This window comes from Trachypithecus francoisi, unplaced genomic scaffold (assembly GCF_009764315.1).
Source record: "Trachypithecus francoisi isolate TF-2019V2 unplaced genomic scaffold, Tfra_2.0 Lachesis_group20, whole genome shotgun sequence".
Lineage (NCBI taxonomy): Eukaryota > Metazoa > Chordata > Mammalia > Primates > Cercopithecidae > Trachypithecus > Trachypithecus francoisi.
Window position 1 is genome coordinate 23,035,506 of NW_022681466.1, and position 24,312 is coordinate 23,059,817.

Sequence of the window (24,312 nt, forward strand, 5' to 3'; positions counted from 1 at the left end):
AGGACCTCCATTTTTTCTAATTGTCAACTGTTACCCTTAAAAAGTGTGTGGTGGGGGAGACAAATAGCAACAAACAACAAATTGATGGCCATTTGGGCTTCTAATATCGACAGATTATTTGTAACACAATGAATAACGCTCCCGGTCTACACCAGGGACTATGTTCCATAAGAAATAAAACTTGTAACCAATATGTTGCTATTATTATTACAGGAGCCTTTCAAAAACATATTCTTCAAACATTTTTCATTAGAATCACTGGATGAATCACACTACATTTTTTTCTCTACTTCAGTTCAAGTTCTAATTGCAAACTTTAAAAAAAAAGCCTTAAAGAAATACATTAACCAACAAAGCTCCTTATAATTTGGTTTCAGACTCCTCCATATATTTTAAAGACCTGAGCACCAACAGAGATTGTTAAGACACAGCAAGCTTGATACAGAAGTATGTGACATGCAATTAATCTCCATTCATACCCTGCTCTACTTGTCAGCAAACAAAGGTTCTGCTTTAGAAGGAGATCTGAAGACTTCAATTAAAAACAGTCAGCTAACAAGAAAATAATCTAAGCTAAAGGAAGGTGGCAGGTGCAGAAATGAGTTGTTTACCAAAGTGTCAGTTTTGAACAATAAAGAACAGCACATCAAAAATGCTGAAGAAATGGATTTCATTGCAAGCCTCTGAAAATAAAAAGGAATTTTCTACCAAGGCTAGACACAAAACTGAAGTATAGTTTAACAAGCTTATAAAATAGGTTTCCTCTCATCAAATGACAGATACCAATAAAAAGAACCACTTTATATCTTTCAATGCAAGGGCAGAGTTAAACTTTTCGCCACAGTTCCTTCTCTCCTAGAAACCAAAGACAATTACAGCCTTCCTTCACAAGCCTAATATTAAACCAACAACAGAGGGAAAGGCTGGATTGCTTCTTCTTAGACACTTAGATAATGCTCTTTTACCCTGCAAATAGTTCACTACCCCCCAAATTTAGATTTATTCTGATCATAAGTAAAATGGATTTTGGAAACCTCACCTCAAAAGAAATATCTAGTTGACAGGTTTTACATAGAAGCAATCCAGAATGGAAACAGTGCTACTAACAGAGACCAAAAGGACTTGCCAAATATTTGATTAGGAGGCATTTATACCAAGATAACAAGGTAATGGAAATATAAAACCAATTAAAACTGAAAAAAAAAAAAATACTGCTTGCCAAAAGTGTGACCTGCCCAAAGCAGGCCATCTGTTAAATATGTGTCAAATATGTCAACTTAGATGCCAAAAGGCTTAATTCTGAATAGTTTTCTCCTGGAACCCTTATGCAACTGCAGATTCCAGGCCTCTGTCCTCTCTGGAAGGTTAGTTACAGGAAAGCAAGTAAAAGTGACTTTCACCATGAAACCCAGCAGATGAAACTGCCCGTTAGCAACGTCTCTTTGAGACATCTCTTTGGAGTGTTGGCAGTGTGTGCTGAGTGTTGGTGGGGATGGCCAGAACTCTTTAAACCATCGCTTAGACACTGTAGTCGGAAGGTGAACACACCACAATGGGGGCACTTCTAGCAAAGGAGGAAATCCCATACTGAGAATGAGCCTGCCTTGGGGTGGGTGAGACCCCCTAGGCGTCTGCAGGGTGATAAAGGGAGGGCTGGGGTTTTCGCACTGACAAAAACTCACATCAACCACCTGGCCTTGGCCCATGGGGATCCCATGAGCCCCTCGCAGCCCCCTGGAGAGCCTCGCGGACCTCTAAGCAGGAAGGTTTGGGGTCTTCTGTGAGAGGTGAGGAAGTCGTGTCTGGGGAAGGAGGGGGACGGGAAACCCTACAGATGTAGGGCAGTTCTTCGGAGAAAGGGACAGGTCGAAGACCAGGCAAGGTGGCATGGGAGACCAAGAACCTGGCCTGAGGACTGTAGAAGCTGGGGAGGTGAAGCGGAGGCCTGGAGGTGCCTCAAGGAAAAAGAAGATGTGGGACTCCAGGGAGTGAAAGGGGCCCTGAGGTGAGAGGATGGAAAGATGGCTCTGAGGAGCTGAGGGCTCTAGAAGCCTTAAGGTTCTAGAAGGAGGTGAGTGACGAAGCTGAAAAGAAAGCCTGGCCGTGGGAGGCCTGGAGTCGCCTTTCTGCCTTCGGCTCAGCACTTAAGGGGGCCTGCGCCAGGGCGTTACCTTCCAGGAGCCAACGGATCTCCTCAGGGAGAGCGGCGGCCTGCATTTGGCTGGGCGGGAGAGAGGCCGGTGTGCGAGGTGGGAGGGGGCGCGGGCCCTGGTCGCGAGGCAGACCGGCTGGAAGGCGACCCGGCTGCGCCGCGAGGCACCTGTACCTCATCCGCGGTCGCCGCCCGCCCAGCCCGGCCGCGGGGCGGGGCCGTGGGTCCCGGGGCGCGTCAGGAAGTGGCGCGGGCGACGGGCGGGGACCCGGGAAGGGGCGCGGGGCGTGGGCGCACGTGGCGCTCACGCCCGGGCCCCGCGGTAGAAGGATTGGGGGTGCCAGAAGCACTGCACCATGTGAGGCCAAAGGTGCGCCCCTCCAGCACCCACCAAAACAGAAGACTTCAAAAGGCTCAAAGGACCCACGGCTTTGGGGACTCTATCCTAAGCACCGAACAGATGAACTCACGGTGGCAGATTTGAAAGACCACGGGGTGCCTGAAGTAGGGTGCGGGGAGGCAGAATCCAATTCCCGTCAAGCATAGCACCCCTCAATTGCCTGTCCAGTTCACATCTCCATCCCCAGAAAAGAGGGCAAAACTTCGCTCTTAGGGAAGCCACAACGTTGAAAGGAAATGATTAATTCCCAATAAGCAATATAAGCACACCAACATTTGGGAGAATCGCGGCAGGGTGGCAGCAAGGAACACAGGAAACCGAACTGTGCTGTTCTCCCTCAGGCTGGAAAGGCCCTGAGGAAAGTAAGGGGTAACTCAGGGAGAAAGCTGAGGGAGAGGAGAACAGAGCCCTTTCCCTCCAAGAGCTGCGGAAGGGAGGAAAGTGAAGGACAAAATCACACGGTCTCATTCGAGGGACAGTTGGTGTCAGTCTCCTGGTTGTAACATGGTACTGTAATATTACCAGATGTTACCCTTGGGGGAAACTGGGTAAAGGTAGACGGAGTTCCTCTATTATTATTTCGTCTTCTTCTTCTTATTTCTTAAACTCTCTGTGAATCTACAATTCTCTCAAAATAAAGAGGTTTTTTAAAGTACAATAGGTCCACTGCCATGAAAAAGGTATAAAGTGCTACGGCTGATAAAAGAAGGGAGTTGAATACAAGAAAAGGAGGGAAGAGGCCAGGCATTGTGGCTCACACCTGTAATCACAGCACTTTGGGAGGCTGAGGCAGGAGAATCGCTTGAGCACAGGAGTCTGAGGTTAAAGCCAACTATGATCACCCTAGTGTACTGCAGCCTGGGCAACAGAGCAAGACCCTGTCTCTTAAAAAAGAAAAAAAAAAAAGGAAGTGCCAGTATGCTTGTGAGTGTTTAAAGGTGCATGTGGTGTTGAGATGGGCTCTGAAAAACACACCAGACTTTGAAGGGGCAGGAGGACTTTCCAGGTGGAAGGACCAGAGTAAAGAAAGAAGGAAGAGTCCTTACCAGCTTGAGGACTAGTTAGTAGCCCTCTTTTACTGGATGTTGTAGGAAGACTATGGTTGTCAAGATAAACTGCAGCTCTACTGTTAAGGGAATTGAAAGTCAGAATAGGAAAGTTGAACTTAATTGAGTGGGCACTGGGGAGCCATTGACAATTTTTGAGATTGGGAGTGACCTAACCGGAGCTCCGGTATAGTATGTGGCCTCACACATCTCCACCTCTACTGTTTTCTTTCTTAGTAAAAAGTGGTGTTTCTATTCTCAGACTCAACCTACAGAATATGTAGAAAAGATTAGGAGTGGTAAGAAAAGACACAAGGAAAGTGGGTAAAATGGTTTTTACAACAGCCATAAGGGGAATAATGATGGACTCAACCTAGGAGATGGGGCAAGAGCAGTAAAAAGAAATCGTTGAGAAGGATGAGTGGTATAGGTGCCTGCCTCCTTGTACTGTTTCCCATCCAGAGATACAGCCTCAAGGATGAGGTGTGATCCTTTAAGGAGTACAGTGCATTCTGCCATCTGAAAAGGAGTGGTGTGTTGGTTTCAGTGTCACATGACCCACCTACAAGCTGCAGTAAATTGGGGTGAGGGGACAGAGGCCGGTGTGAGTCTCTCTGGGGTATCTGGCTCCTGCTCATCCTCCTTCCTGCCCTGAGAAAGTATAGCAATGGGTGGCTGGGCATGGTGGCTCATGCCTATAATCCCAGCACTTTGGGAGGCCGAGGCAGGTGGATCACGAGGTCAGGAGTTTGAGGCCAGCCTGACCAATATGGTGAAACCGCATCTCTATTTGTATTTGTAAAAATACAAAACTTAGCTGGGCGTGGTGGTGTGCACCTGTAATCCCAGCTACTCGGGAGGCTGAGGCAGGAGAATCACTTGAACCCGGGGGGCAGAGGTTGCGGTGAGCCAAGATCAGGCCATTTCTCTCTAGCCTGGGTGACAGGGCAAGACTCTGTTTCAAAAAAAAAAAAAAAAGAAAGAAAGTATAGCAATGGGCAGACTACCTCTTTCAGGCTTAGGATCAAGTACCAGGTACCCCCATGGCATTTTTACCAACTTCACCACTTCACCTATAAAATTGTAGCTGCTCTAGGACCATTTTGAAGTACTTATGGTGCATACTAAAAAGCAAGGAAAGATACATGGGAACTGTCTGTGCTATTATCTCAGTTATTTTTTGGTAAATCTAAAGTGTTACCAAAAAAAAAAAAAAAAAAATACAGCAAGGGAAACAAAGTCCCCTTGTATGTCAGCCTAAACTTTGCCTTGCTTTCCCTCTTGGCAACAGAAGAAAATTTGATAACCTCCCCCTCTTGTTCAAGGATATGGTGTCACATACTAATATAGGCTACCAGCTAATGAATTGTTTGATAAAGAGCAATAAACCCAGGTAATTGCACTTCTTTGCAGGCTTCACTGCCTGTCATAGCTTACTTACACCAAGGAAAACAGCAAAAACTCACAGTGTACATATTCTACATGCATCCTTCCTTACAAGCATCTCTGGGTTTTGGAGAGACAGGGGTAGAGGGAGGTGCAGAGTCAGGTAGTATGTAGTGGGTGACTGGCAGATTCCAATACGGTATTGTCATGTTGCATCAAAGTTCCTCATTGCAGACAGAAATCTGCCTCCACACATGAACGCAGCCCTTCCTTAATCATCTGAGGACCCTGTTTCAGCAGTCAGCCTCACTCCTAATGACATTCTGTTAAATGGACAAATTCCTTTGAAGCCTTGTCCTTCTTTGAAATCCAGTTTCGCAGAAAGCCAAATCTGATTGGGGTAGCCATGGAAACCACACCGAAGAGTCTTAGAGGAGGTGAAGAGAGGCAAGGCAAAACGTGATAGTCACGAATCCTTTACTGCTGTCAGAAATATCAAAGAGATCTAGAAAGGTTGGCAGTAGCCGAGTCCCTGCCTGGGTCCTGTTCTGTGTGGCTGGGTACTATGTGGCTGTCATGGAAGAAAGCAGCCAGCTGTCTCTGCACACAGGCAGGAGGATGGAACAGAATACACAAATCTCAGGTCTGTCTGCCTCCCTTTTCTTCCCCTCCCCCCAGACCCAATTCCAGCAAGATCTTAGCATCCTCTTCTTAGCTACCCGCCCCTTAAAGACAAACAACAAAAGAATGACAAGGTTAAAATACAAGGCCCTCACAGATAAGAGGTCCTTTGGAGCAGAGGCCATGAAATTAATCTGGAATTCCTTGTAATTAGATAAGATAAGGGGATCTAAAGAGATGCAGAACAGCCAGGAATGGAGTCCAGCAGCACAACATGCAGAAAATACACCGCCTTGTCCACCGGGACCCTTCACGCACTGTCAGCAGACAGAAGACACAGAAAATAGAGCCTGTATTGGCCTCTGAGCTGCTTGGGAATGCTGTCTACATGTTCTCATGCCAGGTGGGCACTCACTAAATAGGCATCTATGGGATGTCCAGAGGGCCCAATCAGGAAGAAACAAAAGCATCTGGCACCCAGAATGGCATGCAGTGGGAACAACTGCAAGCAAAGCAGGAGCTGGCTGGCACGGCTCTGCCCTGGCTGAAATGGGTCTGGAGAGGAAACTGCAGAGGGTAGGCTCTGAGGCTTTATTCCGAGCTGGTTATTGATCCCTGAATGCTGGGTCATGACATGTGGCAGAGCTGACGTCTGCCCTGTGGATGTGCAGCCACTGCCTCTCAGCCTCTCGGTCCCAACCCCATCAACCGGGTTTATTGACTCTTTTATTGATAATGCTGGGGCCTAATGAGGACAAGAGCTGCACACTTCATTAAGGGATGTGGAAGGAGAGATGATGCATCCTGTCGATGCCAAGAACCAGGCTCACTGTATGTTTTGCAAGGCCCCAGAAACCAAGCATCATACCACCTTGGAGGCAGAGGAGATGGACATAAGATGCTAACTTGGGCATATTACTTTAGTGGCCTAAAAATGAAGAGTTTCCACAGTTTGCCAGAAGCCTTGTTCTTACCAATTAGCTAACTCTTCAACTTAGGAGGGTCCTGTTATACACACACTCACACAAATACACTTCCAATGGTCTCCCCTTCCAACTCACACTCCTAGATTCTCTGCCCTAATACATACAACAAAATAAGCAGCTTCTCATATCATATCAGGAAACAATTCCATAAGCAGGTTCTCAATAAGGCACAGGCTTGGAACAGGATAAAAACTCAAAAGCATCTTCAAAGGGAACAAATTCAAGATAAGGAACAGACCCAGCACTATGACCAGGGTCCCCCAGCTTACCAGGAGCTGTGCATTAGAATCTGGTACAAAGCTCTTGTAGAACTGAAAAATACCTAAGATAGATAGTTACAGCCTAGGGATCACTGAGCCACTCTGTGAAGTAATCACTGTTGGCCCTCCTCCATCTAAATACTAATGTTTCATTCCCAGTACTTTGGGAGGCCGAGGCAGGGGAATCACTTGAGACAGGGAGTTGGAGATCAACCTGGGCAACATACTGAGACCCCTGTCTCTACAAAAAATACAAAGATTTCAAATATTAGCTGGGTATGGTGGCATGAGCCTGTAGTGCCAGCTACTCTTGAGGCCTAGGCAGGAGGATTGTTTGAGCCCAGGAGTTCGAGGTTGCCGTGCCACTGCACTCCAGCCTGGGCAACAAAGCTGAGACCCTGTCTCAAATAAATAAATGATAGTAACATTTCTTTCTTCTTTATCTTATCTATCACTCCTCTTATTATTTTTTCTCTATTGTCCCCAATACTTTTTTTTTTTTAATCTTCTTTACCTATCCTTTAGACCACATCAGATATCTCCCTTGGGCACTGCTGAGCCCAGCAGAGGACCTGAAGACCAAAGAGGTTGCTGACTCTGACATTCTCTGTTTTTGATTGGTTCTCCTGGGGATCTGAAGTGGAGATGGGAGGACTCAGAATGTATCAGCTGTAGCCAGATGAGCTGTGCACTCAGTGAGATGCAGGAACAGTCTGTGTAGCTAATCTGCATGAGAGCAGATGAGGTTAAGACTAATTTTATAGACTATATATTTGCAGACATAACTTTGGAAACCAGATGGAAGAAGTAATCTTTTCTTCTGGGGGATTAAGGAGGTTGAAGGTAGAAGGACAGTAATTTTCTAAAGTCGAACTGGGTTTCTTTGGTTTCCTTTCATCTGTTATTTCAAAGGTAAAAAAAAATTAAGTTCCCAAACCCCTTCCTTACTTTTTATCCTTTCTTCTTCCTCACTTTACTACAGGTCTTAGAATTCAGAGTTGGAGCAGGGGGATTCAAGGGGAGAGAAGGGGCAGTTATTTAGAAGCTGGTAGGCCAGGCGCGGTGGCTCATGCCTGTAATCCCAGCACTTTGGGAGGCCAAGGTGGGCGGATCACGAGGTCAGGAGATCAAGACCATCCTTGTTAACATGGTGAAACCCGTCTCTACTAAAAATACAATAATTAGCCAGGTGTGGTAGTGGGCACCTGTAGTCTCATCTACTTGGGAGGCTGAGGTGGGAGAACGCCTTAAACCCGGGAGGCAGAGCTTGCAGTGAGCCAAGATCGCACCACTGCACTCCAGCCTGGGCGACAGAGCGAGACTCCATCTCAAAAAAAAAAAAAAAAAAAAAAGAAGCTGGTAGAAAGCTCTGGCCAGCACTACACATGTGCTCATGTGCTTTGGAGGATACCGACACTAAGATGAGTGGATGTAATCTAATCAGAATCACCAGCATTCTCAAATACAGACAGAAACACTAGAGTCAGAGATAAAAACAGCAATGGCTGATTATTTCAATGTAAGAAGGCAAGTAAAAATACCTTCGCCCTAGTGGATATCCTTTGGAATGACCTTTAGGTCCTCAAAATGTGTTCTTTCCTTGCCTTCAGAATTGTGTCAGTGTCCATTTCATTTTTTTTTCTTTCTAAATGTCTATTCTTTTTTTTTTTTTTTTTTTTTTGAGATGAGTTTTGCTCTTGTTGCCCAGGCTGGAGTGTAATGGTGCCATCTTGGCTCACTGCAACCTCCACCTCCCGGGATCAAGTGATTCTCCTGTCTCAGCTTCTCTAGTAGCTGGGATTATAGGCACATGCCACCATGCCAGGCTAATTTTTCTATTTTTAGTACAGACAGGGTTTCATCGCATTGGCCAGGCTGACCTCGAACTCCTTACCTCAGGTGATGTGTCTACCCTGGCCTCGCAAAGTTCTGGGATTATAGGCGTGAGCCACCATGTCCAGCCGAACACTGTACCCAGCTTCTCTTCTTAAATATCCCTGGACTCCACTTCCCACAGCATTTTCTTCCTGTGTAAACCACACTATCGTTCATACACAAAACGGCACCGTCAGTTCATGTTGCATTGCTTTTCAGTTTCACACTTGTCTTGCCTCCTCTCATCCCTCCACTAGAATGTGATCGCACTCTCTTACACCACATTTGAGATCTTCAGTCTCACATTCTTTTTCATCTTCAATCTTTCCCTCTGCCTGCTAACATCCTTGGTCTTCTCTATCCTTAAAAATCAAGATCTTCCTTCCACTCCTCTACCTCCTCCAACTCTCAACCTTTCCTCCCCTTCCCTGCCCCCATCAACTTCCTCCATCAAATATCATGTCCTTTCTCCTCCATCTCTTAACCTTGCCTGCCTGTCTTCACACCACCAAAGGGATATCTCTCCCAAGAGCATCACTGACCTCCTTCTCCACTCTCCTTTGTCCTCACCAGCCTTCTTTTTGGATCATTGGATGGTCTTGACCACGTGCTGTTGCTGTAAGCACCCAGTTTGGTTGGCATTGCCCTATCTGGTCCTCTTCCTGTCCATCTTAACTGTGACTTCCCTGCCTCCTTCTTTGGCTCTCTTCATATCACCTTCTAGTCATAGGTATTCCCCAAAGTTTTCTACTTGCCTTTCTCCCATCCCTCTTCTTTCATTTCTCTCTTTGTTCTCTGAGTCTCTAGTGGTTTTATTCTCATGCTACTACAATGTTCCCCTTTGTACAGATTGCTTTGCTGATTTGTACCTCTGCCCCACATTCCCACCTGGATATCTGAGCAGTTCCACCAAATTGTTATTTCCTCTCTCCTTAATTATTGCAATAGCAAGAAAGCTCAGTGGACAGGGCATGGGCTTACAAATCAGAAAGACCTGGGTCCCATTTCTGGCTCTGCCACCTACCTATTCAAAGACTCTGGGCAGAGCTCCATGAACCTCAAGTTCCTCATCTGTAAATTGGAGATCATAATCCCCACCTTACAGGGTTATTGTGAGGGTTAAGTAGGATGATGTATGTATATAGTATATGCTCCATAAATTATAACAGTTAGGCCGGGTGTGATGACTCACACCTGTAATCCCAACACTTGGGGAGGCCAAGGCAGGTGGATTGCTTGAGGCCAGGAGTTTGAGACCAGCCTGACCAACATAGCGAAACCCCATCTCTACAAAAATACAAAAATTAGCTGGGCATGGTGGCACATGCTTTTAGTTCTAGCTACTCAGGAGGCTGAGTCACAAGAATCATTGCAACCCAGAAGGCAGAAGTTGCAGTGAACCGAGATTGTGTCACTGCATTCCAGCCTGGGTGACAGAGTGAGACTCTGTCTCCAAAAAAAAAAGTAATGTTATAAAGGCATTTCTGTTTTCCTGGTAATTTAAGCTCAAAATATAGAAGTCATCTTAGACCCTTCCTCACTCATTCTAAACAGCCACTAAGGCCACTAGTCTTACCTCCTCACAGTGGCTTTTGAATCCTTACCCTCCTTGCATCCTTAATGTCACCTCTTTGGGTTTGGTTCTCAACATGTTTGTTGGGAAGTGATAAGTTGAAATGGCTTCTAACCTGGCCTCCCTCATCCAATTTCCCCACCATCCCATGCCACCCCTCACATAAGCTTCAGAGTATATATCCCAAAGCATGGTTATGACCCCATCAAAGAGGTGATAGAGTATAGAATGTAGTGGCCCTAAAGTCAGACAGCCCTGTGCTCAAATCTGCCACTGCTTGCTGTGACCTTGGACAAGTTACTTATCTTCCATATGCCTCAATTTCCTCCGCTGTAAAATGGCAATAGTAACTGTATTCTCAAGGTTGTTGTGAAGATCCAAAAAGCTAATATATATACTGCTTACACCTGCCTGCTGCATGGTAGTTGCTTCGTGAAGTTTAGTGATTACTGTCCCTGCATTCCCCGCAAAAACTAGCACCTGTCAGATGCTCAGTAAATACATATATGAATTATCCATAATCTCTCATATCTTTCTTACTCATTAAAGATATATTTGAGGAGTGACCAAGATATAAGTGCCATTGGTTGCCAAGGATGAGAGTTTTCCTCTTTATGAAGCTAATCTGCCTTTAAAGAGATGAATAGAATGGCCTTGGCTTCCTTGGCACCAGGCTCTAACAAATCAGGGTTATCAGATTCTCCCTGCCAACCTCCAGAGATTTCCTACCTGTCCTATCTATTCTAGAATACTTCCAGTGTTCTGCAGACCACGTGGGGGAAACACTGATCTGGAAGGCATGAGATATTAACTCCTCTTTTCACTCATTGCGGCAAAAACAAAGTTTCCACTATAAATAAAGACCCTGCAAAGAACCAATCAGAAGGAAGATCATATCACAGGAGTCTGCAGTCTTTTTAGTCTGGAGAGCTGCCAGCAGGGCTAAGCTCTACAGAAGGGCTGGGGTTGTGGCAGACGGACACGACTTGGGGAGTATGTGGGAGGGGTGATAGCCTAGGGATGAGGCTAGTGAGAAAGAAAAAGGGAAAAGAAAGTGAATGAGAAGTTGAATGAAAAGATAAGTAAGTGGAGAAATAGAAAACATGATAAAGAAGTCTTCATAGTTTGGAAGATTAGAAACTAAATCAAACAAATCCACTTCATTTCCTGAGTTGTAATTTCAGGCTATACCATGTTCTACCTCCAAGGACAGTTGAGAAGCTTCAGGGAATGGCTGTAAATTCCTAAAGAAAAGTGCCTTGTGGATCAAGCTGTTCCTATCTGCTGCTGTACTTTTTATCATCTGCACTTTTAACACAATGACAAGTCTTATTGAGTAATACGTGATATTCCGCATCACGAAACTATTGATGCAGAATTTCCTTTTTCAGAGCTCAATATTCCAATCAAAGCCTGTTGCATCACATCACTGAGGCCATCCACTTAATGACAAGTTGTAAGATGCATATTGCAGAATATTCATGTTCATTTTATGCTCACAGTGCTTGAAATCTCCTCTAAACAGCCTCTGCTCTCAGCCTATTAAGGTGCCCGTGTTATCTACACTCCATTCAATGGTGTGGAAATAATTGTCTTGAGACTAAAGAAAAAATTGATGGTCACAAGCCGAGTCAGCACTTGTGTTCTTTTCTTACTCTGTTGAATCAGGTGTTATTTACCTCTTCCAACACCTGGGACTCCTGATAAGTCACTCCCATGGTAGCTTTTTCCAGGACAGTGCTATGGGGTCTTTAGAAGAAGTAGGGATCCTTCATAAGCTATATTGTTAGCAGCACAATTCACACAGCTACCAGATGTGCAAAATCGAAACCACCAAGGGCATTCAGGCAAAGGGGGCTTCCCCAGCTCCATATGGCCGCTATGACATGTGCTCATGAGTTGGAGGAGGAATCAGAAAAAAAATGGGATGCACTCAACATGAGGGCCTGTGCACTTGCGAGAAAATGCTTATATTCTGACAAAGTTGGGGCCCTTTTTTATTGCCCTTCATCTGTTATCTCAGCACCCGCACCCTATAGCCTTCCTCCCTACAAACCTGGCTCTACTAAAAAGACCTGCCTGTTAGAGAAAGGTGGGCCCTTTTCTTCATCTCTTCCCCTTCCTCTTATCTCTAGGATGAAGTACCAGGACGCAGGCTGGTGGAGGAGAGCAATTGCCTGTCTGATAGTTCAGCAATGCGGCCTGCGACTTCGCCTTTAAATATCAACCTCATGCACAGAAAACACCCTGGCAGCCTGAAAGGTTTCCATGGTGACAGAATGCAGGCCGTGACCTCTGTAAATGTAATCAGAGCACTGGGATTGGTGTGCGAGACAGGTTTAATTTCTCCTGCAGTGGAAGCTCTGTGGTCCTGGCCCTACATAGTCTTCATACATTGACAGACAACCTGTTATCTTCACCAGGGCAGCTCTGCATATGGCAGTTCCCTCTGCCCCAGAGCTGCTTCCTGTACTGTCTGAGCAGGCTGCAAGATATAGAAGGTCACCGGGCACTGGGACAACAGTCATATCAATACCTGGCATCCTTGCCCAGTGTCCTTGGGAGGTGAGACTGTCCCTTATACAAAGAGCAGCTGTGGCATAAGGGTCAGACCAAGGACTCAGAAGATTAGCCAAGGTTTTCATCCCTGCTGTGCCACCAACAGTGTGACCTTGGGCAAATCATTTAACTTCCAACTTTCAACATCTTCACTCCAGGGAGAAAATGCCTGGGGAAGGGAAGGCCAAGGGCTTCCAAAGTCCCCAATTTAAGATGGTACCCAATAATGCTTAATGTGAGGATCCTCCCACCCTCAGTGGATTCATACCCCAAGAAGTGAATGCTAGTCACTGGCGTCAGTGCTGCCAGTGGTGAGGGGAAGGCTCGCTGTGGGAGAGGCTCAGCAGGACTTCCCCACCTCTATCCTGAATTGGAACAAAACCAGGATGCATTTTTTCTAAGCCAGCCCAGAGTAGTAGACTAGGGTTTTGCACTAACCTGACAGGAAACAGACAGAGGCTCAGAGGGAAATGTAACTGCATTAAAGGAGGACCCCATAACCTCTTTCCTTAAACTCCATGCCAGCTCAGCAAAGAGTTTCTTTGGTCACTTCGATGCTAGCACCCTGTGATTCCATTTCTAATTCACATGAGATGCTGGCCGACTTCAGTTGCCAGTTATCCTGCTGCTCTGATTCTTTCACTTTTCCAGTATAGTGTTCTGAAAAACAAAAACAAAAACAAACAAACAAAAAAGATCTGGACTAAGATGAAATTCATAGGGTTGCATGAAATATTTTTCTTCCCAGAGGGAGCTGGTCCATAAACTTCCCATTGCAGAATGAGATTCAACAAGGAATCTCAGAATTTCAGAGCTGGAAGGAACTTTAGAAACCCTTTAACCTACAGAGAGAAACCTGACGACTAGCCTGGATGTCCCTGGGTTACAGCAAATTAATGGCAGAACCACAAGGGCATCAGGGCCCCACTCTGCTTGGCTGAGTATTAATTTACCTCATGGGTGCTTTTGAACCTCAAACTAAAATAGAGAGGAAGTGGGGGGAGGATTCAAAAGTGGCTGATGAACATTAGAATCAGGAAATGGTGATTTGGCTGAATCTACAGATAATAGCTTTACCACTTCCTGTGTCAGCTGATGCCAAAGGAGAGAAGATTCTAAAGAAGAAAATAGTTAAGTGACAGGACTGTGGGTTTCCACACAACTGTCCCCACCCAGGCCACACTCTTTCTCTAAGGCCATTGAGGAGAGTATAAACCTGATTGCTCAGGGGTGTCATTGTCTGGTGTCCAACACAGAATCACAAGATCAAAGAATAATGGAGTTTATAGGAACCCCAAGGAACATCTGGTCTGACATTATGTCTTCTGGTTGTTGAGTAACTAAACCATGTAGGACAGGTAATTTAATTGTCTTTCCTTTTTATTAAAGGACTCAGTTTCCCAACTATAAATGAGGAAATAAGGTTCCTTCTCCGTCTAACATGCCAGAACTCCATGATCTCGAAAGGTGGAGACTTCCCAACCTTTTCCAGGATCCCTTTATAGCATTTAACATGTATCTTGTAAGTAGCAGGCTTCCCTAGCTCAAGCTTAGCATTACTGGTGTGGCAAGCACCAAGGGTTTGTCCAGCTCCCAGGGATTACCATGGACTCCAGGAACATGCCCTGAAGTTCCTTCTAGTGTTTTAAGGAGGAGGAGGAGGCAACCATTTATGTATTACTCATGTCGGTCCAAGTTGTTAATACTCCAGTAGTTGATAGGCCCAACCTGCATGCATTGTGGCCATGGGGAGGGTGGGGGTATGGGTGTGGTGGGGTGTGAGGTGGTGTCAACAACATAGCAGCCCCTACAGAAACTGTGTGGAATAGGGGAGGAAAGAAATTCTTAGACAACACAGATGGTTATTTCTGGAAGAAATGGGTAGGTTTGCTGCACAGAAAAAGCAATCTATCCATCATATCACCTGTTCTTCAGACCTGCCTATATATGCCTGAATCATTATAGAAAAGTGTCAAATTCTGAGCCCTTGAAAATCAGGGATATTATTATACTTACTCCACTCACTGAAGCCTTAGTTCCATCCTGCCTGGGACTCTGCTATATTTGGTGCTACATTTTTGGATGAGAAATGTGCAGGGTGGACTCAGACTCCACAACTTGTCCTCTTCTTGGCCAAGTCACCTCCTCCTTCCAGCTCCCTTAGGTCAGTAAATGGCACCATGGATAATCCAGTTGCCCAATCTAGAACCCTGGGGGGGTCATCTTTCATCCCTCTTTCTTCCTCTGCCAAGTCTAGCTGGTAAATATCTTTCAAACAATCTGTTTCTCTCTAGTCTATTGCCACCATCCTGGTCCAAGCCACCATCATCTTCTACCTTGCAACCCTCTGGTTATATGCCCCACCAACCCATTTCTACTCTATAACCAGTGATGTCATTTTTAAATATCTGCCCATGCCTCTTCCCTAATTAAAATTTTAGTAGCTTCCCAATATTACACTTCCTAACTCCTCATAATGGCTAACAACCCTCTACCATCACCACCACCATAACCTCCTGCTTATCTTTCCAACCTCTCTGCCTGCATGGACCCTTTACTCTCCGTCATCTTCAGTAACAGACTTCCTGCAGTTTTTCAATGAGTCATACCCACTCCCACTTCCATTTGCTCACATGTGCTGTTCCTTCTGTCTACAACACTCTTCCCCCTTCCCCTTCACCCAACTAACTTATACTCATGCTTCAAGTCTCAACTTCATTTCCTCTGGTAACCAGCCTTGGCTCCCCAGACTGGGTTATATTTCTGTCTCCTACATTCCTGTAGCATTTAGCACCTGCTATTCAAAACTCACATCCCATCTGTAATTATTAAAATTATTAAAAGTAATGGCAAAAACAGCAATTGCTTTTGCACCAACCTAATACTTGTCTACCTGACACCTGTCTTCTCCTCCTAAGAGTTCAGATTTTTCGTATCTTATTTCCTTTTTTTTGTTTTGTTTTTTTTTATTATACTTTAAGTTCTAGGGTACATGTGCATGACGTTTATATCATGTATAACTCCCCAATGCAATCCCTCCCTCCTCCCCCCTCCCCATGATAGGCCCCAGTGTGTGATGTTCCCCTTCCCGAGTCCAAGTGATCTCATTGTTCAGTTCCCACCTATGAGTGAGAACATGCGGTGTTTGGTTTTCTCTTCTTGTGATAGTTTGCTAAGAATGATGGTTTCCAGCTGCATCCATGTCGTATCTTATTTCCTAATGTATTCCCAGCAACTACTACTGTGCTTGGTGTATAGTAGGTTCTCAATAAAGGATTATTGAGTAAGTGCTACAAGGTAAGTCCGTTGGTTTTTTGTTTGTTTGTTTGTTTGTTTGTTTGAGACAGAGTCTTGCTGTGTCACCCAGGCTGGAGTACAATGGTGCGATCTCAGCTCATTGTAACCTCTGCCTCCCGGATTCAAGCGATTCTTCTGCCTCAGACTTCTGATTAGCTGAGATTACAGGTACACGCCACCATGCCCAGCTAATTTTTGTATTTTTAGTAGAGACAGGGTTTCTCCATGTTAGCCAGGCTGGTATCTAACTCCTGACCTCAAGTGATCCGCCCGCCTTGGCCTCCCAAAGTACTAGGATCACAGGCGTGAGCCACTGTGCCTGGCCTGTTGGGTTTTTTAAAAATAATTTTATTTTGAAATAATTTCAAACTTACAGAAAAGTTACCATAGTATCTAGAACTCAAGTATACCATTCACTTGAAATCAATTATTAACTTTAATTATTAATTATTAAATTTAATAATTATCAATCATTAAATTTATTTTTCATAATAAATAAAATATTAATTACAGAAAAGTAATTAATACTAGATTAATTTACATTTTTTTCTGAATTTGAGAGTAAATTACCATCATCATCCTCCTTTTCCCTAAAAACTTTAGCAGTATTTTCTAAGAATGAGGATATTCCCTTAAAAATAACACTCAGTATGAGGCCAGGCACGGTGGCTCACGCGTATAATCCCAGCACTTTGGGAAGCTGAGGCAAGCGGATCACTTGAGGTCAGCAGTTCGATATCAGCCTGGCCAACATTGTGAAACCCTATCTCTACTAAAAATACAAAATTTAGTGGGACGTGGTGGCGGGCATCTGTAATCCCAGTAACAGGGGCTGAAGCAGGAGAATCGCTTGAACCGGGAGGCGGAGGTTGCAGTGAGCCAAGATAATGCCACTGCACTCCAGCCTGGGCAACAGGGCGAGACTCCGTCTCAAAAAAAAAAACACAAACACCCAGTGCGGTTATCAAAATGAGGAAAGTTAGCAAAGACACATGAGCTCTAATTCAAATATGTGTTGTCATTTTCAGAGAAGTAGAAAGTACTAAGCAAGGGTGGCAGCCTGGGATTAAGTGCATGCATTCATAAGGTCACCCCTCTCTCTCCTCTCTCTCTCTCCTTCCCCACTCTCTGCCCTTGCTCAAGGGTTTCCTCTAAAACTAAAGCTGCGGTTGCCCAAGGCAGAGCCCAGCTGGTTGTGTCTGGTGTTCCCTCGTGCCCCCACTTGCACCACGCCCATGTGTCGCTGCCTATGCACAGTCCTCTACTGGTAGGCTGGAAGGCTCCTGAACAGGTTAGCTTTGTTTCACAAGGTCCCAGTGACAGGAGGAAGCCCAGTCCACCGGAAGTGAAGGTTGGAGGGAAAGGTGAAGGACAGGAAGTGGGAAGATGACTCCTGGGACCCATAATCATGCATGAGCAGTTCAGAGCTTCCCAGAAGGGAAGAAGACAAGCTGTAGGGGCAGTAAGATTTGCACACCTTGAGTCCTGGGACCATCCCGCTCAGCTGAGTAGAATACCAAACGAGGGTGTCTCTGAGCTGCACTTCACCTCAGCCAGGCAATCGACAGAAGCAGCGAGCGAGACCGACAGACTGTCACTGGCAAAATGAACTGTCACCTCCCATTTTTCAGAGGCACGGCGGGATGAATTGCAGCCTTGAACCGTGCGGCCCGCTGTTGATTGAGTTCCGCTGTCTTAGAACCCCGTCGAACAAGGCGAGTTCATTTCAGACTGAGGTACCACCGCTTATCAATTTAGGAGCCAGTAAAATTAACCGCTTCGGAGCTGATTTTCTCCCTCCCCCCTGCTTGGATTCCGCATCCAGAAAGGTCACCAAATAAATCTCTCTGGGTCCTGCTAGCATAATATGCAGCTAGGAGATGGGGTCTCAGAAGAGGAAGCTGAACCAAACAGCTCAGGCCCAAAAGGTCGCTGAAGCCCCCTTACAGCCACGGATTGTGGCAGTGGTGTGTGACAAGTCATGCCTTTGCTAACTCTGCTTTGCCCACATCAGCAGCATCTGCTCCCAAGAGATACTGTGGTTGGGTAGGATTGGGTGGCTGAGAATGGAGGTGCTACAGAAGCCCCCCAAGTCTTTCTGCAGAGATCTCTGTGTATTCTTCAGCTTTGCATCCACAGGGCCTTACACGTAGTAGGCACCTGCTAAATGTCTATTAAACTGAGTAAGACTTGATGTATGCTTTACCATCAATTGGTTTGAAAAGTTATAAAAATGTTAGCATGGACAGGGCCCTGGTGGAGAGAAAAAAAAAGAAATGTTTATCTAGGGATATCTTTACTGTCACTGGACATTCATCGGGCCAGGTCATGCTAAAAATCCTCTGGCAAGTTGAAATGCAGGTCCTTGGAACAGAGCAGGATGCTCACCAGAACAGGGTTCCTTGTGTCCAGAAGAAAAACTGTCTCATGCCACATTCTCCCCTCACATGCATACAGCTTTTTTGCTCATAAAGGCCTGTCCAGTAGGTCTAATTCACATATCTCAGGGCTTCTCCTCTCCTCTGCATCTGGGACACAAATAGTTTTCTCAACACCCTTTGAACCTCTTGTCTCCATGGCAGACTATGGCAGTGATCATTTCTGGAGATACAACCAAAGTGTTCTCAAGATAATTTAAAGGTTTGGACTCTTAGACATGCTCTACCTCTATCTAAAAACATCCACTTTTCACCAAAGGTGCCTCATCTCAGAGGGACAGGGGACATCTGGTTTGGGAGACTTGCACAGGAAATAAAGACTTATGGGCTGGACATGCTGGCTCACACCTGTAATCCCAGCACTTTGGAAAGCTGAAACAAGCAGATTGCTTGAGCCCAGGAGTTCGTGATCAGCCTGGGCAACATGGCGAAACCCCATCTCTACAAAAAACACAAAAATTAGCCAGGTGTGTTGGTGGGTGCCTGTCATCCCAGCTACTCAGGAGGCTGAGGTGGGAGGATCAATTGAGCCCGGGAAGTAAAGGCAGCACAGTGAGCTGAGATTGTATCACTGCACTCTAGCCTGGGTAATGGAGTGAAGCCCTGTCTCAAAAAAGGAAAAAAAATAAGGTTTGTGAAGATGGAGATGGCTTCCGATAGAAAAGCTGGTGCTCTCTCCAGTAAGGCATCAGGGTAAGGGCCAGATGATGTTTTTGCTTCAGCTGATAGCTACCAACAGACCAAACTGGTGGGCTCTTATGCCTAAAGAAAATGTATTCACATTCCTGTTGTCTTCCTAATAGTTTATTTCTGTGTTTTCGCTGGGGACTTTTAGCCCTATACCTAGAGTGAGAAGGCTTAGTTTTCAAATCTGACTGTACACTCCCTAGCCCTAAGGATGAGCAAATAACTAACTTATTTAAGCCTCATTTTCCCGTCCATAAACCCACACAGATGTTTAAAAGTTTAAGTAACTTTCTGTGTGTAAAAACCTTAATAGACTACAAAGTTATGTACAGATGTTAGAGTTTATTTATTTTAGTCTCAGCAACAAAAGAAAAATATGAGGATGAATGTATCTCAAAATTTGATCCAGCAATTTCACTTCTAGGAATCTATCCCACAAAAATGCTCAAAGATATGCAAAAGGATGTATGTGTGAGGAATTTCATGCAACTTTTTGAAATTCAGAGATAACTTAAATGTTGTCAATAAAGAATTGGGTAAATAAATTATAAAATTATGATGCATAGATACTATGCAACACTGTAATAGTTAAAAAGAATAAGAAAGTAAATTTATAACTTTATGGTTGTTATAAGAGTTATAAAGGCATGAAAGCCAACTTATAAAAATTAACAGATGTGGTTATTATATCATTAAATTCTTGGGTGTTCACTAGCTACTTGAGTCAAGAGTGACCATAGAAAAATACATCCAGCTAAACCTTAGGGAAATATCCAAAACTTTAAACAAAAAGGGACACATCTAATAGTTGCATTTCCATTTACTATATCATAGACATCTGTTCATGTCAGTTGTTCTTAATTTTTATTATTAAAAAAAATTACACAGAGCCAGGCACAGTGGCTCATGCCTGTAATCCCAGCACTTTGAGAGGCGAGAGGACTGCTTGAACTCCAGAGTTCAAGACCAACCTGGGCAACATAATGAGACCTCATCTTTACAAAAACTAAAAAACACTAGCCAGGCATGCTGGCACATGCTTGTAGTTCCAGCTACTTGGGAGGCTGAGGTAGGAGGATCACTTGAGCCTGGAGTTCAAAATTGCAGTGAGCTGTGATCATGCCACTCACTGCACTCCAGCCTGGGTGACAGTGAGAGCCAGTCTCAAAACAAACAAACAAAAAACAAAAACAAAACAAAACACATATTAAAACGTAGGCCAGGGATTATAAAGATAGTTCTCTGGTCTAACTATTGAGAAAAGTAAGACGATTTGTAGGTAGTTGAAGTGTGTTCTCAGGAATACAAATCTATAATATCCTAGCAATGTAAGTTATATGTTGAAACAGCCCTAAACCAAGAATCAGGCATCCGGGACTCTTGTCCCAGCTCTACCATTAACTTACTACATGACATAACCAAACCACTTTTCTGGGCCCCAGTTTCCACATCCAGAAAATGAGAATGTTAAAGTACATGTTCTCCAAGATCCCTTCAAGCTGAAAATTCTATGGTTCTATGAAATCACTTTTCAAAGATTCAATAAAGGATGTTTATATATAATTACAGTCTCTGGTCATTTCTGACACTAACAGGAAAGTCCACTAAGAATTTTTTTCTTTTTTCTTGAGACAGAGTCTCACTCTGTCCCCCAGGCTGGAGTGCAGTGGTGCAAACACAGTTCACTGCAGCCTTGACCTCCCAGGCTCACGCAATCCTCCTGCCTAAGCCTCCTGAGTAGCTGAGTCTACACAGTGCACCACCACACCTGGCTAATTTATTTTTATTTTTATTTTGTAGAGACGGGTTCTCCCTATGTTGTTCAGGCTAGTCTCGAACTCCTAGGCTGAAGCAATCCTCCCGCCTCGGCCTCCCAAAGTGTTGAGATTACAGGTGTGAGCCATCACCTCCAGCCCAGAATTTTTTTATTAAAAAGGTTCCTTCCCTCAAGAACTATAATTTAAAAAAGAAAATAAGACAGTTGAATCAATAGAAAAACAGGAGTACCACGTTTTACAAAAGGAATGTACAAAACGAAATTGTTGAGTGGGATCAGTGGAACTCAAATTTATGTTCCTAGAGGCCTTTGGCTTACTCAGAGATGTTCAGAAGCTGCTTCCAGGATAGGGAAAGAGGGCAAAGGAGTGAGTACTCCACCTCATCATCCTGGTTTAATCAGAGTAATTCTGCTTTCATCTGCATCATGCATCTAAGAAATATAACACTTTTACGGAAATAGGGCAGCTACAATAAAAATTTGAAAACCACTGGCCTAGATGATTTCTAAGGCCTGTTCCATCTTTAAGGTTTCACAATTCTATGATTCTAAGATGTATGTAAACCTAAGTTTTTATATTCTGCATTCAGCTTTGTAGGTACATAGGAAATTAACTTCACAAAGATTAATTCTCCTTTAAAACAAATAATTATTTTGTAATATGAATATAAAACCCTAGATGTATACTGGTCATTAGAGAAATGAAAATCAAAACCAAAATGAGATACCATCCCACACCAGTCAGAATGGCGATTATTAAAAAGTCAGGAAACAACAGATGCTGGTGAGGCTGTAGAGAAATAGAAATGCTTTTACACTGTTGGTGGGAGTGTAAATTAGTTCAACCATTATGGAAGACAGTGTGGCGATTCCTCAAGGATCTAGAACCAGAAATACCATTTGATCCAGCAATCCCATTACTGAGTATATACCCAAGGGATTATAAATCATTCTACTATAAAGACACATGGCACACGTACATTTATTGCAGCACTATTTACAATAGCAAAGACTTGGAACCAACCCAAATGCCCATCAGTGATAGACTGGATAAAGAAAATGTGGCACATATACTCCACGGAATACTATATAGCCTTAAAAAAGAATAGTTGATGTCCTTTTCAGGGACATGGATGAAGCTAGAAGCCATCATTCTCAGCAAACTAATATAGGAACAGAAAACCAAACACCGCATGTTCTCACTCATAAGTGAGAGCTGAACAATGAGAACACATGGACACAGGGGAATATCATACACCAGGGCCTGTAAGGGGGTGAGGGGCAACGGAAGGGACAGCATTAGGACAAATACCTAATACATGCGGGGCTTAAAACCTAGGTGCAGCAAACCACCATGACACATGCATACCTATGTAACAAACCAGCACATCCTGCACATGTATCCCAAAACTTAAAGTAAAAACAAACAAAAAAAAAACAAAAAATCATTAGATATATCTGTTTAACACAGTCAGATTTTCCTGTCCTGAATTTTCTGAATGTGAGGCATGATCATAATTACGAAAGAACTGGATGGGAATACAAGGCAGACAAAGGGCTATAAAAAAGATTTGCAAGAGTCCCTGGAACACCACGGAGTAGCTATCAGTTTCGTCAGTGAGGTAAAAGATACTGAACTAGAGCTAGAATTACTTGGTTCTACTATTGAATTAGGTCATTTTTGTTTTATAGAACAAAGCTCAGAAAAATTCATGATAATTACTACAGTGTTTTCTATGCGTTATTACATTTAATTCTCCCAACTCCATGAAACAGGTGTTAATTTTCTTCCCCATTTTACAAACAAGAAAACTGGAACCATGGATGGTTTAAGTACTTTGCCCAAGGTCAAATAACCAGGGCTCAAACCCAGAGAGTCTGAGAGCAAAGCCCATGCTCTCAGCCACGAAAAGCTGTACCCCATGTTGCTACTGGTGACTCTCAGATGCTGGGTAGACAGCCTGCCCTCCAAAGGTCAAAGGATAGGATTCAAATGGGACTCTGCCTCCAATTCTTCTATAAACTTATTTGTCTCCTTATCCAATCACAAAGAAGAGTTTTCACTTCCCTTATCAAGGCTGGCCCTAGATAAAAATAATGAGGTAGGCCAGGCGCGGTGGCTCAAGCCTGTAATCCCAGCACTTTGGGAGGCCGAGACAGGCGGATCACGAGGTCAGGAGATGGAGACCATCCTGGCTAACATGGTGAAACCCCGTCTCTACTAAAAATACAAAAAACTAGCCGGTGAGGTGGCGGGCGCCTGTAGTCCAGCTACTCGGGAGGCTGAGGCAGGAGAATGGCGTGAACCCGGGAGGCGGAGCTTGCAGTGAGCTGAGATTGCACCACTGCACTCCAGTCTGGGCGACAGAGCGAGACTCGGCCTCAAAAAAAAAAAAAAAAGAGGTAGCTGCAGCTTGTTCATCCTCCCTCCTCCTCACAACTCCTTCTTCATATGAGGGAGGAAAGAAACACTGACTCCGTGAAATTTGTTCTGATGCCTCCCAAGAATTTGCCACTCCTTATCTTGTGCATGCACTGAAGATATACATGTACACATATACATCTGTGTGTGTGTGTGTAGTACTTTCTTGCCTATTTTACATTTGATCCCTCTCCCCAACTAGATCATATCTCCCTAGGAATCACAACTAATTTTCACTCATCTCTGTATCCACAACACCTGACAGAGTGCCTAGTATATAATGAACACTTGATAAATGTTTATTTGTTTGAATGAAGGAAAGAAGTACATTCAACTCAGCGTGATGGCTCGCACATGTAATCCCAGCACTTTGGGAGGCTTAGGTGGGTGAATCACCTGAGGTCAAGAGTTCGAGACCAGCCTGGCCAATATGGCAAAACCCCGTCTCTACTAAAAATACAAAAATTTGCTGGGTGTGGTGGAGTGCGCCTGTAATCCCAGCTACTGTGGAAGCTAAGGCAGGAGAATTGCTTGAACCTGGGGAGGCGGAGGTTGCGGTGAGCTGAGATTACACCACTGCACTCCAGCCTGGGCTCAAAAAAATAAATAAATAAAGAAGTACATTCATACATTCATACATTCATGCCATCCCCAAGGTTCCCAGTGTGTCCCATTGTAGCACCTCACCTAATCTTGCTTTTCTCAGGAACCCTTTCCCCCAGTCAAACTTTGTCAAGCCTAGGCTCCCTTTCTTCTCCAGATCTGCTCCCTGACCTCCAAAATGATAACCAGTTAGCTAACCTCATGTGTAATAAGTGCTAATGAGGTTAGCC

The 24,312-nt window shown here is 44.4% G+C and overlaps 1 protein-coding gene across 18 annotated transcripts in view; it reads right to left on the reverse strand.

Moving 5' to 3' along the window:
* The window catches only part of SKAP1 (src kinase associated phosphoprotein 1), a 299,393-nt gene extending 297,020 nt beyond the window's left edge, over positions 1 to 2,373 (reverse strand). For 7 of the 18 annotated variants that reach the window (XR_004430633.1, XR_004430630.1, XM_033183336.1 and 4 more), the window contains exon 1: positions 2,172 to 2,372. Coding sequence is in view for 11 of the 18 variants with exons in the window: in XM_033183336.1 (XP_033039227.1) it covers positions 2,172 to 2,331 (160 nt within the window). In the remaining 7 variants the exon portion in view is untranslated. Of the gene's footprint in view, positions 1 to 2,171 lie in introns of all 18 variants that reach the window. The other 11 variants (XR_004430631.1, XR_004430629.1, XR_004430636.1 and 8 more) reach the window with 4 other exon arrangements.
* Positions 2,374 to 24,312: the final 21,939 nt, after the last annotated feature.